General features: G+C 34.3%; 1 protein-coding gene across 1 annotated transcript; it reads left to right on the top strand.

Annotated features, from left to right (window-relative positions):
- The first annotated feature begins 3419 nt into the window (after positions 1-3419).
- Positions 3420-19543, top strand: LOC113119832 (zinc transporter ZIP4-like). Its single transcript, XM_026289504.1, has 12 exons — positions 3420-3972; positions 5898-6209; positions 7567-7771; positions 7869-8014; positions 9562-9733; positions 10926-11098; positions 12361-12534; positions 12612-12707; positions 13479-13533; positions 13675-13827; positions 18595-18782; positions 18877-19543. The coding sequence occupies exons 1-12, from the start codon at positions 3772-3774 to the stop codon at positions 19003-19005; spliced, it is 2004 nt and encodes a 667-aa protein (XP_026145289.1). The 5' UTR covers positions 3420-3771; the 3' UTR covers positions 19006-19543.

A 19543-nucleotide genomic window follows, 5' to 3' on the forward strand; every position in this document is an offset into this window, starting at 1 on the left:
TGTATTTTTGACTGAGGTGTATTTGTTCTAGTAAAAGTGATTCAGCCATTAATAGTCTGTTTACATGCAAAATGAAAAATATGTTTCTTTTAAAAAATCATGCATCGCGGCATTAATGCCATTATATAAATACGTCAATGCTGATTTTTTTTAGGCTAAAGTTTATATTCATGTATCAGAGAGAGTGTATTTGTTTTATAACTTTAAAGTTGAATCACTCATTAAAAAGTATTTTTACATACAAATGAACTTTCACAAATGAATGCATCAATGAATTGGTTCATTTTAGGGCTAAGTTTATATGCATATATATAGGAGAAAGAAGAAGAAACTTTAAATGTGAATCACTCATAAATCTTTTTTTTTTTTTTTTTTTTACATGCAAAAGGATTTACAAATTAATTAATGCATGCAAAAAAGAATGCATCCATGAAAAAAGGAAAACGAATGCATGCAAAAAGAAAATGCATGAATTAGGCTCATTTCTTTACATATGAGAAAAATGGCGGTTCAGGTTCAAGGAACCTGTTTAAAAATTTGTTGATTCTAACGGTGCAAGAAGTACACATTTTATCTTTAAAATGTACAATTGAAAGAAATAACATCTTATTTAATTTTGGCATGATTCTAACAAGCAAAAAAAAAAAACAATCTATCTTTTAAAGATGAAAATCTAAGTGCTGCAATGATGCTGTTGTAAAGGTAAGTGTGTTAATTAAAAGACAAGGAAATTGTAATGTAATAATGTTGACAACCCACTGTTCAGAAAGGATAAACTATCCTTGAGCAAAAAGTAAAATGTCTTATCTACTCATAGTAAATTCTCTTTACAGTCTCCAATATTTTTTTTGCAGATCCCTCACAGATGAACTTCAGCTGTTTAGTTCTTGCATTAGAAGGGACAAGGTCGCCCTCCTCTGGCCAAATCTATAAAATCAAACATGATTTTATGACAGTTGTGATATTAATTGTTAAAGACACTCCTCTGGTATTTTCTGAGCTTCACATGAAGATTAAGACCATAAGATGCAATAATAGTGTATTTTTTTCTTTTCCGGGTAAATAAGACTAGACCATAAAGCTTCCCACAGTTCACACGGCCCTCCTGAAGATCCTGAAGCACCAACAGGTACATCACACAGGTGTGACACTCTTCTACAAGACAGTGCTGTAGGAAAAACACCAATCACAAATCAGATCTCTGTAAATGCTCTGTTGTTTCTCCTAGACTCACGAGTGTCTCTTCTGGAGTTTCACAAGAGATTTTGACAGTATTACAAATCTCAATATGAACTCAAATATTTATCATCAGCTCCAAATTAATTTGATGAATGTTATATCTCTACACTGGGGGGGGGGGTGGTATAGGGTTTCGTTTGAAATTATTTAAATGCTTGTAAAATTCTAAAGTAATTACAAAGAAATTTTGAAGTAGAAGGTTTCATTATCTCTTGAAAACTGAATTCCAGTAATCAGTTTTTTGCAACTACAAAATTTTTTCTATTTTTTTACAGTTATACTCTTACTGCATGACAGATATATTTTTCCTAATTTTAGAACATTTTAGAGGAGTTCTAGATAATTTAGGAATAATTCTCTGATGTTCTTAGAATTGTAAAACAACAGAGACCAGGCTGATACTAAAATAACTCGATTATGAGTCTCCTCAAAGAGCAAGGTCAGGCATGAAGAACATGGGGTTTTTCCAGTCCCTCACATTGTTGAGATCAAAGCTCAGCTCATCCTCCTCTTCCTCATCTTTATGAGGTAAATGTCATAAAGCTCTCAGCTGCCTAACTGTCCTCATTCCATTCAGTGATGTGCAAACGACATCTCTTTTGATTGGCTGTTGACTTTTCACTTCCTGTCGACAAATCCGCCCCGCTCAGATCTTCAAACACTCCTTGTTTGCTGCATAAACGTGTCTCATCCTCCCTCGTCCTAACACCTCAAACTCTGAAAGCTGCTCCAATTGAGACTGTCATGTAGATCTGCGATTGTATTTCCATGGTTTTTCCTATGAAGGCTAAAATCAGGTTTTTGGACAGGTGGATCTGACCCCATAAATCAGCAAAGTTCACAAAAGAAATAGATGTTTTTCTATGGATTATTTGTGTTCAGTTTATGGCATATTGTGCAAACATATATACAGTATCCTTATAGTACTGTTAAAATATATATATATGTAAAGCATAAAATAAGTGCTTTAAGCAGTATATTGAGTATATTGTTTGTCATTATTTTGCATGTTCAATTACGCAAATTGAATTCAGTTCTGGTGTGGTAACCTTTTAAAATGTATATTATGCACCTTTTGGGGCAAATAGCCTAAACATATATACTTTTTAAAAGGGTTTTATTACCCTTTTTGTTTTTTATTTTTGAGTCTACTAGGAAAAAGGTTTAATTGCAACAAATAATGCAATAAAATTGAATGCAGTAAAGCACAAGGGTCTGTGCATTACAGTGATTTTACTATGTTTAAGCCAAGTCAGATTTATTTCTACAGTACTTTATACAATACAGAATGTTTCAAAGCAGCTTCATACCTGTAAAGGAAAATATCAGTGTTCATTTTGTAAAATTTATCATGTAAGAATTTCAGCTGTAAGTCAGCACTACAGATTTCAAATTCAGCTCACTTGGGTTTAATGTTGATTCAGTTCAGTTCAATAACGGTGTTGATGTTACAAATTTGTTCTCATGTAATAGTGTCGGTAGAGTTAAATCTATAATATTACTTTTGAACCTTCTTAAAACCACATTAATAAAAATGTGATGCAGTAGCTATATAATAACAATAATCAGAATAAATAATTTTCTCAGTATTACAGTTCATCATAATTGTGTTTGTTTACTGTTGCCAAGAAACATCACTTGTTGCATTAAAATAGAATGTGAGGTCACAGGTTTGTATTTATCAGCTTTTTATGACTTGCTTATCCAGACAGATTTTAAAGTCAATTCCTTTGTAGAAACAAACCTTAAATACTTTAAAGATTTTCTTGATATTACCAGAAGTGTTAATTTTAATTTTATTTTTTTAAAGTGCATACAGTACAATGAATCTATGGAGGGCTTATTGTCACTGTCTGGGGTAAGTTGTCACAATAGGAATCTGTTTTGTGTAAAATAACAACAAAAATATGGCAACCCCACATTTGTGGGGGAAAACAAATTATTTTTTCAGTCTAATATTTTATCCTAATGTGCAAACAGGATGAACAGCTCTGTGTTGGAAAAATCATCCAGACTTATATCTATGCAAACTTTCTCTGAAAGCCAAAATGTCATAGTTTTTAATAGCAGTAGTTTGGATTGTGTCTCAATCGTGCCTATATGAGTCCCTCCATTCAGTGAACATTTGACTCAGACCTGAAATTAGGCCCATTCTGGGAGGAGATGTATTGGTGTGCAGCATTTCAATAGGCTGCAGCTCTTTTTTTGTCATTGTTTGTGTTAAATATCACATGTTTGGGATTATTTCTATAGGGCAAGTGTTGAAAAGACCTGAAATGTGATCTCCAGAGCGGGCAACCCCTGTCCGAACCCCTCAGTGCAAGTGAACGGAAGTGGCTTCCCTCCTTTATGAGACGTGTTTGAGTGCAGGTGGAGAAGTGACCAATCAGAGGGCAAGAAGAGCTTCTACCTGAGCAGGTTTCACCCGTCTGAGGCTCTCTAAAGCTGCTTTGTGTCTGCACGCAGTCTATCGGACATATCTCACCTGAAAGCCCCCCTCAATACCGAAAAACGGGATAAAACACACCGGTTATGGAGGCTAGAGGTGTTCTAGTTCTGTGTTTCATCTGCCTGTGCGCGTTTGTCGGCGCGCGTGGCGACAAAAAGGAGATTTACGCGAAAGTTGTGGATTTGGTGGCTCCAGGTGAAGAGTTCCTCACAGAAGATGCGCTTGTCTCGGTGTTTGAACGGCTGGAGAACCGTGTGCAGTGCTCCGGTGTGTCGTGTGGAAAGGTAGGATCGCTGTATTTGCGGACTTTTGGAGAGGTCGAGGTCCAGCGAAGGCTCGTGCGCTACAGCTCAGAGAACCAATCTGACTGGAGAACAGGCGCCTAATTCACTGTTTTGTGGCTTAAAACATAATGATATACAAATAAAATCTCTTAAATATAAGTTAAGAACGGTTGGAGAGAATAAATCACACCTAAGAAGAGAAATAAAGATTCAGTGCCGTCAAAGTGCCTCTTTTATATAAGTGCAACACGTTCATGAACTTCTTTACTTGTGCTGAACAGATTAATTGTTAAAACAATGCGTTTTGTAACCGGTTCCGATGTCTTTGCGTAATTATAATCTCTTTTTGACTTACATTTTAAGTAATCCTGTGGTGTGACAAATAATTTGTTTGCAGTATGAAAGATTCAGTTCATTTAGCAGGTATTGGGGCATGTTGTCACAACACGGACCCGTGGCTTTTATCTGTATTTAAAATGTATGAGAGAGTTCACAGATATCAAAACTATGTTTTAGTACTGTTTCTTTAACCTTCCCAGTAGATTATGAGAACAAATGATTTTTGAATGTCTTTTTTTATTACTTTCAAATGTTTTTTAAACTTTTTGTTGGTTATACAAAAGTTTTGCAAACATTTCTTTATTTTTTTACAAACATGGAATGTTACTTTTGAATGTTCTGTGAATTTTATAAAAAAAAAAAAAAAAAACATTAGATAAACTTGATGAAATAAAACATTTTGGGAATAATTTTTTTAATTGTTTTTAAAACATTATATTTCATAATTTTACAAAAAAATTATGGAAAGTTATTTTTTTAATGTTCTCAGAATTTTCTAAAACAAGTAAAACATAAAAAAAATGTTAGATAAACATCTAGCTAAAATGCTTCTGTTTTAATAACACTTTTAAAGACCTATAACGTTGAGCAAACATTCTATTAACGTTACCGGAAGAATGGGGGAAAAAGAGTTTTTCTCCCCTTGACCAGAGTTTAACCTTTCAGATCAAATTAGTTAATTTGTGTAGAGTTTAGTCTCAATGTCTTATGTTTTGGTTTATTGTATTGATAAAACTACTCCACAAAACCAGCATAACCATCTTGATTACCAGAAAGCACTAGAAAAATGTGTTTATGTGAGTGGACTTTGACTTTAACCTTATAAGTAACTAAGGCTCTTACCCTGTCTGCACTATAACATTGTCCTTCGTTATTAAATATATTGCAATAATTACAAATTACAAACAATGGTTTTATGGGGAAAAATAAATTAAAATCTGACTGAAATCAGTTTTTGCTGAAAAAATCACTAAGATTTTTCCTTATGAAAGTTACTTATGAAACACAATATGTTTTTAACTTCGAACAAAAAAATATATTTAATATTAAAATTAACATTAATAGCATTTCCCTGTATTTTAAATATATTCAACTATTACATGATTATTGCATGAAGATTAAAACAAGTTTTGAAGTACTTGTGATACATTACATTTTTTTAACTTTATAAAATATATATACACACACACACACACACACACATTAAATTTTTTTAACTTTGAAAAAAATAAAAAATTATATATATATATATATATATATATATATATATATATATATATATATATATATATATATATACATACTTATGGTCTTTAAAAATATGTATTGTAATTGAAAACTACAGATGCAAATGGATAAACTCTAATAAACAGTTAATTATGTATTTTGGATATTTTCTTTTCACAAGTCTGAAAAAAAAAACACGTTATTGATGCAAAATAGCCTAACATTGACCAGTGCATGAAAAAATGATGGTTTTATCTGTATTTTTTTATGTAAATACAAAACTGTTGCTTTTAAAACAAGTCTTTCATCTAAGATTGTGTCATTATTTCACCTCTGACCTTTCTCTCTTCTGCCTGTAGTGTCTTTCAGTGGGTCATCTCTCGCAGCTGTTGAGTAACTTCAGCAGCTCTCAGGGGCTTCAGATGGAGGATTTCTTCACCGTGGCTCCAGCGTGTGGTTTGTTCCTCAGTGCTCCTCTGGAGACCTGCGGGGTCATACAGGAGGGCCGATGGGGAGAAGAGACCCTTCACTTCATCGAAACGATCTATGGCCACGACCATGACCACAACAGCACCGGCGATCATCCTCCTCATGGAGACATCAGTGAATCTGAGGGTCTGGAGAAGATGTTTCTGGAGATGGAGAAATACTATCAGCCTGACACACATGAGGTCGGCAGGTTTTCAGGATGCCATTCGATTTGTTATCCTTCTCCTTGTGTTAGGGTTAATTTAGACCCTCACCTGATTTAGAAAACGATTTGAAATACTGTTATTTATTTGCTATTTATTTCTTCTTGAAATTTGATTACCCTTTTCCTCATTTAAGGTCACAAATGTGAAGTTTCTACAGAAGACTCAACACTTTGAAAAATACTAAATAAAAACACACACACAAACAGAAAACCTTAATTGTAGCTTGTCAAAGACTGAAATGTCAGGAAAATTCAAGGAAAATCAAGGAAAATGCACTGTTTCAGTTTTGAAACCCTGAAGAGATCTCAGTTTTGTGTCTGCAGCTCATTTTAAACATACAAATCTGTTTTAGTAATGTTTTAGTCATTTTTTATGTGATTTATTTACCTATATATAGTTTTAGCTATTTTAGTTTTTAAACTAAATGAAAATTTTGACTGATTTTATTTATTTTTATTATTATTTCAAGTAACAGCTTTTTAAAATTGTTTTAGTTTTAGTTAATTGTATCAACATTTCTGAAAGACACTAAAGCCGGAAAACCTTAATTGTAGCTTCGATATTTTCTTTTCTTTTTACTTTAATGTAACACATTTTTTATGTTTTAGCATTAATGATATCAACACTTTGAAAGAACACTGAAGAAAGAAAAAAACAGAAAACCCTTTTTTCGTAGCTTGTCAAAGACAAAAAATGAAATACATGAGAATTTATGTAATTTAAGACTCAAAGTTTACTCAAAACTGAGACTTCTGCATTCTGTAAATCTGGAATTTTTTTGCAGATAATTTTAAACATAAAAATATGTAAATGTCGTATTGTTGTGTATTTAGGTCATTTTTACCATTTTATTATTATTTATTTTAGTGATTTTATTCAACTTGGAGTAAATGAAAAATTTAAATGTTGCCTTTTTTGGCAAATAAAATTTTTATTATTATTATTTTATTTTATTTAAAGTAATGAAAAGGTGTCCATTTAGTAACACTTTGAAAAACACAAAAAAACTGAAACAAAGACTAAGATATGAAATACCTGAGAGCATATGAAATTTAATACTAAACTAAAAATTTAGGCAAATTGCATACTAAACCAACGTGGGTCAATTTGACCCTAAATATAAAAAAGACAGCATGAGGTTTAGTCACCTCTACTGTATGTTGTTTAGTGAATGCTCACGGTTATCTGTAAAGCAAAGCATGCAAAGGCTAATTGCTACTTGACTTTTGTCATTGAGAATGAAAACAAACCTCTCAAGACGCAATGCAAACTGACAAGTGATAGACATTTGACGCTGATGGCCACATCTGTCTTGTGTTTGTCTGTTTCTCAGCCCTGTCTCACTCTGAAGGACATCCTGGAAGAGAGCAGTCATCAGCACGGCGATCACACACACACAGAGCTGGACGCCGTGATGGGAAACGTCCTCTATCACGCTCTGCGGGGAGACTGCATGAAAGCACATCACCTTCCTGAGCAGCAGTACTTCCTGGATTACATCTTCAGCCATTACGGCTCTGATAATCTCACGCTTCATGGTATGACTGTCTGCTAGTCCTACAATAGTGCTGCATCGGGAGAATACAGGGTATAATCTATAAACTGTTGTGATTTTGATCATATTATTCTGCTCAGATTTTGAGGGGCTTCTAAAGGCTTTAAACCTGGGTGGAGAGGAACATGACCATGATGACCATGATGCCCATGATGACCAGCACAGCTCAGAGACACACAGACAGAGTCAGACAGATGCTCATCAGACCAACAACAGCTGGGACACGGTAATCCTGAGATTCCCAAACACTTCTGTCAGATGAACCACTTTCACCTAAAAGATTTTCTTCAAGTCCTCTGAAATTATAAGTCAATGTAAGATTTAATAATTTAATGTAGAATAATTTATATATATGTATATGAGATTGTTCTTACTTGCGTGTCATGTGACCATTAACTGACATCAGTGAAATGTGAGTGTGCTGTTAAATTATTAATTATTCTACATTAAGCTATTAAATCATTAAATATATTACCTTAAAATTTCAGGGGATTTGAAGAAAATCGTTTGGTTGATAACATTCCCCCATATTTTAAATGCAATAGTTGTATTTTAAATACGGGGAAATGTTATTAATGTTTATTATAGTAAATATACATTATATTACATTTATATGCATTCATATTACAATATTATTAATGGTCACATAAATAAGGATTAACAAATAAAATGTGTATATTTAAATAATTTCTTAGCAAGTTTTTATTTTAAATGTTTTTTTTTTCTCCATAATTATTATTTTATTTTATATATAACTTTTTGCCATTTAAATGATGAATTTTTCATCAACTCACAAACCCTAGTTTTGGAAATATTGCATTAATAAATCATGCAATAATTAAGCACTATTATTATTATTAGTGGTGGTTCCATGAAATGCAAGTTAACAAATAAAATATTGTGTAATTAAATATAACAAAATAAATAAAATTAAATATTTACATATTTTTTAGTAAATCTTTATTATTATTATTATATAATAATTATTATTTTACTATGTCATTACTTTTTGTTTACTAGCATTATTAAATGATTAACTTTACATGAACTCACAAGTTGTGGTAATCAATCATGCATTAACTTGAACAGATCTTTAATTAACACATAACTGATCTTGATCATTGTTCAGCAAAGGGACTGTTATAGCTATAAATGAACTTTGATTTTATGGACAAGGGTTTTGGATACTTGTATTCCTTCGAATTGCATTGCACTTTCTATTATTCAAATTTTAGTTCCTGATTCTGTGCTTCGTTAAACCTTACAGCAACATAAGCACACGTCTTTTTCCCTGTGCATTCTACAGTTTTATGGGGCATCATGGGAAATCTTTGCACGCCGCAGAAATCCAATCATTTAGCTGTGGCACTTGATGAAGAGAGCAATCATGTGGCTGCGTGAGAAATGATTATGAGGCCTGTAACATGAAGTGTCAGCGGCTGCTGATGTGTCTTTCTCTTGATGGATGTTGTGACACACGCGTTTCATCTGTCCCCAGTCACAATCACAACCAAATTAAGAGTTCATGTGCAGACCACCATTTTAATCATTATGAATATTTCCGATTCCTCTAAGCTCTCACTGCGTCCAAATAAGACCTGTCGTCTGACATGCGTGGAATTAATAATTCAGCAAACAGTAAATAGGAGTGTTTGAAGCGTGATTATCAGAGCAGCGGCGCCGCTGTGCTGTGAAATGAAATATTCATGTGGAAATATGTTTTATGCATTGGTGCATTTGCATGACTCAGTGTGGACTCTGTTGCGCTCGCAGGCCTGTTTCAGCGCTGGAGACCTGTTGAGGATTCACCGGCTGAACTCTTCATCGCTGAGCAGAGATCAGTTCACCCAGATCAGCCCTGCTCTGATTCAGCAGATCCTCAGCGGAGGCTGTTCTGAGATCAGTCCTGCACCCGTCAGCCCAGATTCACTCAGCACTGCCGAGAGTGAGTCAGCTGTTACATAGCACTCTTATAATCATTATATCATTATATCTTATCATTATATGATTCAGCGATGTGATATGTAACTGATATAATGATAACTTTCTTCTTTAAAAAAGTTAATAACCACCATAATAATTCACAATTGTAAAATCAAAGCTTTCAAATTGCAAATTGGCTTCTCCCCAAAACAAGGCTAATAAACACGATTGGATGAATCTCATGAAAAATATTACATCTCACTCAAAGAAAACTATTATCTTTTGCTTAAAGACAATTAGACTTTTTTTAAAGATGTTTTTTTTTTATATGACATTGTTTTATTTTATATTTACATATCGTTACAGGCACTTTAAAATACAGAAAATATTAGTAATGTTAATAACACAAATATTATTGAGAATGAACATTTCTTATAATATTTTTAAATATATTTTATTGGAAAATAATTGTATGCATCAGTTTGTTGTTTGAGATACTATAGTAGTTTTTATGAATATTTTAGGTTTATATATATATATATATATATATATATATATATTTGTTATGTTTTTTTATATGCCTATATAGTTTTAATTAATTGTATTTCAGTTGTAGCTGTTTTAGCACATCAAGTTAAACTAAATGAAAATGAGAAAAATTGTGTATCATTAGTTATTGCATTTATTCATCATTATTTCATTTAATGTTTTTTTTTTCATGTAATGAAAGGATGATTTTCCTTGTACTATGCTGTGAAGTTGGTAAAATGTCCTTTTTTAATGAACAAGATAAATTTACCCGTATAAACTTCAAGGATTTAACTTCATTTAATCTCAATGAACTAAAAATAATGATTTTATTGCTAAAATACTGTGTGAAAAATAATAAAAAGGTAATAAAAAAAGTATTATATTATATTATATTATATTATATTATTTAACAAGGCAGTATGTATTTTAACTGTTTGCAAAAAAGAAAAGAAAAAAAGAAGGAAAAAACACATTCAAACTTGTAAACCGGAAAAAGGAGAAGAGTGTTTTCTCGTAACAAACCTGACTCTGCTATGATTGCCCGTAACGGTTTCTGAAGCTCAGTGTGAATGCGTCCTTGAGGAGAAGAGAATACCTCAAGCACAATGCTGTCCTTCATTCTGCTGGAGGAGTGTGTTGTTGTGTGTGTGTGTACAGTCTCTGAATGAGCTCTTTGTTTGCAGGATATGGATACGCCACACTGGCCAACCTCATCATCTGTCTGATGGCCATGTTTGGGATCGTGGTGCTGCTGTTCACCGCGTGCACACGAGTGTTCGAGCTCTGCATCCAGTTCTGCATCAGTCTGGCTGTGGGATCTCTGACGGGAGACGCTCTTCTGCATCTGCTGCCCGCGGTGAGAAAATGCCCGCATTCAACACAACACACACACAACTGCTGGCTGTCTGCGTCCCATTCACTGTAATCATCATTTAGTGATTTGTGCTACAAAGCAGTTGTTATTGTTACAAACCACTGAGAAAATAGCACAAAAAAAACATAGTTGAATAAGTAAACACAGTTTAAATGGAAAAGATGAGCCTCTGAATGGAACAAATCACATCCCTCAGCTTTTCTTTTGAATGTATCTGTATATACACTATACCAGCAAACTTTTGGGTTTGAACATTTGTTTTTTTTTAAAAGTGTTCTTTTTTTCAGCAAGGATGCATTAGATCCAAAGTGACAGTAAAGACATGTATAATGTTACAAAAGATCTAGTTTCAACTTTCTATTCATCGAACAATCCTGAAAAATGACAAAGTATCACAGTTTCCACAAGAATATTCCCTTGTTTTCAACATTGATAATAATCAGAAATGTTTGTGGAGCAGTAATGCATCATATTAGAATGATTTCTGAAGATCAAGAAAATTCAGCTGCACATCACAGAAAAAACAAACATTTTACTATATATTCACATTGAAAACCGTTATTTTATATTGCGATAATATTTCACAATATATCTGTATTTTTGATCAAATAAATGCAGCCTTGGTGAGAAAAAGAAACTATTTTTCATACTTTTTACCGACCCCAAAGCTTTTGTCACTGAAACTTCTTGAAAAATACTTTCAATCTTTCCCCAAGTGTTCATCATAATTAAATTTTATTACACTCCATCCTAAATCATGAGAGGCACTGCTAAAACACAAGTTAATCTTTAACTTGGAATAACTTGGAATTACTTATGAAGGGCAAAGGAGCGTAAATTTCATATTTCATATTGCTGACATGTCGACTTTTGCATGCAACTTGCGTCTTTTTACAGAGGCTGCTGTTTTAGTTTTATCCTTCATCCTCCCTGCGATCACTCTTCTTCTGGGCATCTTCTCAAGTTTTGCCAAAAGCTCAGTTTTCTGGTTTAACGGGGCAGAATGGGTCTCGGCGGCAGGCCTGGCACCCGTTATTTCCCCCGAGCTCAGACAGCGCCCACGTTTCCCTCATCCGTTTAGATCCGTGTCAACATAACTACAGCCCTGTCACACCGTGTCACCACCCTGAGTTGAAAATAACAAGATTGCTGAGAGAAACAGAGCTGGCTTATTGAGTGCAGACAGGAATTACTGCACAGCGCTGCTGGGAAATCAGCTTTAATGTGGTTTCATCTCTGTGCAGTTCTTAGGCCTCCACGTTCACGAGGACGGACACGATCACGACCACGCCGAGGACAACTACGACTACGTGTACAAACTTCTGGTGCTTATCGCAGGCATCTATTTCTTCTACCTGATGGAAAGCATCTTCTCCATCATTACTCGCGGTGGACATCATAATCACAATCATGATGAAGTGAGTCTCTTGTGTCGTTCGAGAGGGCGGCGATTATAAATGCATACCCAACTGTTAACATGATGCTGTGCTCACAGGAGGAGTCTGACGGTCATCACTGCGATCACGGCAAAGTCCTGCAGATGTTCCAGCGAGAGAAACAGAACAAACACTCCAACTCACAGGCCGATCTGGTGAGAAAATCACACCCAAATCTACTTTTATACAGCAAGAAAAGCAGAAAAGAGTCTTTGGTGATGAATAAACTAATACAGATGGGGTGTGTTTGTGTTTTAACTGCTGATTTATGATTTTAGTTACGCTTACAGTTTATATATATATATATATATATATATATATATATATATATATATATATATATATATATATATATATATATAAACTAGTGCGGTCAAATGATTAATCACGATTAATCACATTCAAAATAAAAGTTTTGTTTATATCATATATGAGTGTACTGTGTACAGTATATTTATTATGCATATACAAATACAAACACATGCATGTATACATTTAAGAAAAATGTTTATTTATTAAATATATTTATATATAATATAAAATGTAATAATATAAATATATAAATGTATATGCATATATATTGCTTTAATAGTAACTAAAATAATTAATAAAATAAGTTGTATTACTATATTATGGCTTTATTTTTTTGTCCTATTTTACAATAATAACTCTGTTCAGACATTTGAAGTAACACATGTGAAGCTTAAAATAACTTTTTTGGAAATTTACCAGGAATGTTGATATTTTATTATTTTAAATGTAATTGTTAAAATTGTATTTAAATAAAACTGTATAATTATTTTGTAGATGCTTAAATATTCTCTGAATATCTGTAGTTATCCACCGTGTTTGTTAGTTCTATGTGATGTCTTGCATCACTAGTTTATGAATAATATTTAATTAATTTAAAATTTCATTTTTTGTAGGTGGAAGCTGAAATAAATGAGAAGTCCTTCCCAGAACCTGTTGGCCCCAAAAGAGGTGATTATACACACTAGGAGTTAATGATATATTACTAAAACACGTCTAAGAGAGTCAAATGAGCTCTTTAGTGACAGTATTATATCCCATCAGGCCACTGGTAAAAGTTTCACAGTTGTCTTCTCTTCTCTTCTCCCTCAGAGCAGCGTTTGCTTCCCTATATGATCACCATTGGAGACGGCATCCATAACTTTGCGGACGGTCTGGCGATCGGTGCGGCGTTCTCCATCTCGTGGCGGTCCGGTCTGGCCACGTCTCTGGCAGTGCTCTGTCACGAGCTGCCGCATGAGTTAGGTGAGCATCTCTGTGCTTGATTGACATTAAATATAGACAATTACTCACACACACACACACACACATGAACTACAACACACAGGGAGCTGCCTTGCTGTCTGCTGCACATACAGTATAGGGAGTGTTGTCATGGAAATAAGAGATTTGGAATGTTCTGCAGTATGAAGAACTTCATCCAAAGATAGAGTTCAATGTTACCATGTACTACATAGCATTTTTCTATTTAGCTTTCAAAAACACACGAAAAGCAGTAATATTGTTAGATATTATTACAAATTAAAATAACTGTTTTCAATTGTAATATATGTTAAATTATCATTTATTTCTGTGATGCGCAGCTGTATTGTTAGCATCATTACTCCAGTCTTCAGTGTCACATGAAATCAGTGTAATATGATGATCTGCTGCTCCAGAAACACTTCTGAATATCAGTGTTTAAAATAGTTGTGCTGCTGTGCGTGTGTGTGTGTGTCTGTGTGTGTGTGTGTGTGTGTGGGAGACTCGGTTGATTCAGATCGGCACTTCGGAGCCTGTTCGCGACTCGGTTGATTCAGATCGGCACTTCGGAGCCTGTTCGCGACTCGGTTGATTCAGATCTGAACTTCGGAGCCTGAACGTGCCCCCCCACTTTTAATATCATGGAAATTCGTCCCCCGCACTTTTTCAGTCAAATGTGTTCGCATAGATGTTTTCAAGAGCTGGTGTAAATAAATATAGATTTAAACTCAAAGAGACAGGATAGTCTGCGCATTACCTGATATTTTATTCGGACCCAGAAGCGCTAAACACTCGTGCAGTGTGTGTTTCATTCATCCTCGAAGCCGGAGCGCGCTCTCGTGCAGAAAAGTCATATCAGGAAACTCCTAATATGGGCAACAGCGTCCAGCTATTGCTATATGAAAACAGTTGTTTTGACAGAAGAACAGAAACTTTTGGAAACACGAAGACATATAATATACGATGGGGACAATATATGGTTTTTCAAATAATCTCCAGCAGGTGATAAATAAAGTATATCAACAAAACAGTGCTAACTGACATAGATTTATTACAGTATAGAGACTATTCTGCCTTATTATGTGATAAATAAGTGTTTGTATATTTAAAAAAATCATTATTATTTGTTGTTGTCAAGCAGTTATAGATTTCTAAGCAAATTAAAAGCTAGAAATTAGAGAACAATTAAAGTTCCCTATAGTATCCACTACCAGTCAAGTCTCTTCTGTTCACCAAGCCTGCATTTATTTGATCCAAACTACAGCAAAACAGTAAACTTAAATATTTTTACTAGACTATTTAAAATAACTGTTTTCTATTTGAATATATTTCAAAATGTTATTTATTGAGATTTTAAAGCTTGCTAAATAAAAGTATTCATATCTATAATTTATTTTCCAAAATAAATCTATATTTTTGAATGATATACTGTATAATGTTGCAAAGGCTTTTTATTTCACATATATGCTGATCTTTGGATCCTTCTATTCATCAAAGAATGCTGAAAAAAAATGTACTCATGTTTTAAATATTGATAATCAGCAAATCAGCCTATTAGAATGATTTGATTTCACTGAAAACTGGAGTAATGATGTAATGAATGAACATTCACCTTTGATCACAGGAATAAATTACATTTAAAAATATTTTCAAATAGAAAATAGTTATTTTAAATAGTAAAAACTTTTAAAACTTTTACTGTACTTTGGATCAAATAAATGCAGGCTTGGTGAACAGAAGAGACTTCTTTAAAAACATTAAAAATCTTACTGTTCATAAACTGTTGACTGGTAGGTTATAGATTACAAAAATGTTCTATTGTAATGTTTTATATTATATTGTAATGTGTGTATGTATATGTCCCCCTCACTTCTGAAAAGATGGCTAAGCCCCTGCCTGTTGGCAACTCGGTTGATTCAGATCGGCACTTTGGAGTATGTTCGCGACTCGGTTGATTCAGATCGGCACTTTGGAGTATGTTCGCGACTCGGTTGATTCAGATCGGCACTTCGGAGCCTGTTCGCTACTCGGTTGATTCAGATCGGCACTTCGGAGCCTGTTCGCGACTCGGTTGATTCAGATCGGCACTTTGGAGTATGTTCGCGACTCGGTTGATTCAGATCGGCACTTCGGAGCCTGTTCGCGACTCGGTTGATTCAGATCGGCACTTCGGAGCCTGTTCGCGACTCGGTTGATTCAGATCGGCACTTCGGAGCCTGTTCGCGACTCGGTTGATTCAGATCGGCACTTCGGAGCCTGTTCGCGACTCGGTTGATTCAGATCGGCACTTCGGAGCATGTTCGCGACTCGGTTGATTCAGATCGGCACTTCGGAGCCTGTTCGCGACTCGGTTGATTCAGATCGGCACTTCGGAGCCTGTTCGCGACTCGGTTGATTCAGATCGGCACTTCGGAGCATGTTCGCGACTCGGTTGATTCAGATCGGCACTTCGGAGCCTGTTCGCGACTCGGTTGATTCAGATCGGCACTTCGGAGCCTGTTTGAGATTTTTTTAAATTCAGATCTGGACATCGAAGCAGGAAGTGTTTGTCAAACAGTTAATTGGTGATAAATGAATATTTGGACTTGAGGCTTTTTTTTACCTGTCGATTCAGCATGTACATGGACCCACACACAAAGGTGGACACACTCTATACGGGTGTGCCAGGTAGGGTGACCACCCGTCCCGCGTAGCGCATGCGCGCACAGCGTTTGAAGCCCAATACATGCGTCCCACAAATTGAGACTGTATCACGCATAATCAATGCTTGCTCAAAAAAAGTTGGTCGCTATATCTGGAGTCACCAACCCGTCGATCGCGGTCGACAAGTCGATCTTGGAAGCATTTTAAGTCGATCGCGAAGATTTTTCAAAATCTGAGAAAAAAAGGTGCGAGCCTCCGCTGACTGCGCGCGCACCTCCCGAAACAGACGAGACATTTATACTTGACACAACTGTTTTAGACTGAAAACCAGACCATACAACTGATTTAGACGCGGGTGCCGGTGTGATGAGATGTACTAATATCCGTCTGCTCGGGCATGATTGTTTTAGGCCTGTAATTGATTGATTATTGTTGAGGTAATAGGGATGGCACGGTTCGCTGAAATAAAAAAACCAAACAGTTCGGTTCACCACACACGGTTCGGCACGCGCTTCAACTTAAATCTGACAAAACATCTGTAATATCATCTGTAATATGGCTTGCTATAAATGGCACGTAAAAAAAACAGGGTTCAGCTAATAAATGTTTCTGTTGATGCATGCGCATTCTGGCTTCCCAGACATTACAAAAACATGAAAAAAGATCTATATTGAGCAACTACAATTCATTTTAATCCTATAATTATATATTATAATTTATTTAAAGTGAATAAATTGTAATGAAAAATAAACAAAATGAAATAGCTAAAGTTCAAATTTATCGTATTTGGAAGAAAATTATTACATTTAACAATTAACTACATCTTGACACGACCTGCAAATTAACACTAGGAGTATGGTTGGACTGAAGCAGTGTGACAAAAATACTATCCCATAATTTTGCACAGTAATCTGACAATAAATGTGGCACACCCAGATTTTCATATGCACACCCAGAATCTCTTTTCTGGCAACACTACTGGTTCTATATATAGAAGCGCTGACTAGCTGATAGTCACTGCTGAAGGACTTTGTGAAAACAGTGGTTTCTGTAGAATCTCTTCATGTTTCCTGGTGTGAGTCATGAGATAAACACAGATTAGACACCTTTGACACCTGCGTTCATAAAACATTCATAACCACACCCCACTAGATTAGAATTGCCTCATGCTTTCTGCACATACATGATATTTGCTCTCATGAGAACACAGAATGAAGAGACTGATAAGTCCTGTGGTGTGCTTCTCCTGTCGAACAAGGAAATACATTTACACGCCTCTCTATGAAAGTAAAAGATTCATTTTCAATTATTAATCATTCAACCACAGTTATCATTGTTAACTAAAACTTAAATGTACAAAAAAATGTAAATTAACTATTCTGCTAAATTATGTTTCATATATATTTCAGTAAAAAAAAGATTTTATTTAAGGTTGAAGTAGTAAAATAAAATTTACTAAATAAAATAAAATAAAAAACTTAAACTTGACAAAAAAAACTATAGACATATTTAATAATAACTAAAACTTAACAGAAAAAAAATCTAAATATTAACAAATACTTTAATATTAAATCAAAGGGGCACTAAAATAACTAAACTCAATGAATGAATTTTGATTTGTAAAATTTTTATGGTTTAATGGTCAAATTGATTTGCCTTTACTTAATTTATATTTTTAAATTAATCTTCATCATCCAATCAAAAATCTTTTACTAAAACTGTTAAGCACTACCTGAGTCACATTTCACTCCAAAAAAAGAAAGTAATTACACATTTTCATAATTTTTGGGAAAGGAGCTTATTTTGGATTCATTACATTTATTTCTGTGTATGTTTGTTTGTATTTTGACTTTATTTAGATGAAAATGTAAAACAAAAGGAAAACTGCTGGGAATATATATATATATATATATATATATATATATATATATATATATATATATATATATATATATATATATATATATAATATTTAAGGCTTGGTTTTCTTGGTTCAAAGTTTCTTAAGAGTTCATTCTGAGAAGCTGAGAACCTCAGCAAAAGTCTCCATTTGTTTAATAACAGAAATCTCCACAGTGATTCTTCTTTCCTATGTGCTTCATCTGAATATATTTTCTCTGGTCTCAGGTGATTTTGCGATCCTGTTGCACTGTGGTTTGTCAGTCAAGTGGGCTCTTCTGCTGAATGTGGGCAGCTCTCTCACCTCCTTCATCGGTCTGTACATCGCTCTGTCTGTCTCCACTGAAACGTTTGCTAAGGAGTGGATTTCGGCTGTCACCGCCGGCCTCTTTCTGTATGTTGGTCTGGCAGATATGGTACGTTACAATCTATTCAGTGGAAAATGTTTTCTCACATAACCGCATTATCAAGCTGTGAACAGTGTGATTTAACTCTGTTTTTGTCTTCCAGCTTCCTTCCCTGGTTCACGTGGACACTAAAAGACCTTGGCTGATATTTTTCCTGCAGAATCTGGGACTTTTGAGCGGTTGGGGCATTTTGCTGCTCTTGTCCATTTATGAAGACCAAATAGGGCTGTGAATAGGTAGCATTTGTTTTTATTTGTGCCTTGATCCTATATATCTGTCTGTGTAACTGCTGGAATGTATGAAATATGTGCAATCAAAGCAGCTCTATGTGTTTTCATATGGAATATTTTTAGTGTTTTTAAATTACACTTAAATGGAAAAGCCTGCAGTTTAAAATCAACTTTGTGCACCTTAAGGCACAGAAAACTTTTGCACATTTTCTACAAATTGCACATTCTTTCTCATTCATCAACATGAATCAATAATTCAGTTCACTCTAGATGAGATGTAATGCTTTTAATGTAGCTACTGTCTTTGAATTTAAATGTTTATTTTATATTAGTAAATGCATATAGGATATTTCTGTACTTTATTTTTTTTTATAATATATTTTTAAAGGTATTGGCTCTGTCTATGTTGATAGTGTCAGTGATTCAATTCTGCTTTTTCAAAATAATTTTCATTTTTGGATGAACGATCCCTTTAAGAACTTCTGATGTGTTTTGTAGAAATAAAATCTGTATATAAATCCAAACAAATACTAAATGTCA

Source organism: Carassius auratus, chromosome 19 (assembly GCF_003368295.1).
Source record: "Carassius auratus strain Wakin chromosome 19, ASM336829v1, whole genome shotgun sequence".
In the NCBI taxonomy this organism is placed as follows: domain Eukaryota; kingdom Metazoa; phylum Chordata; class Actinopteri; order Cypriniformes; family Cyprinidae; genus Carassius; species Carassius auratus.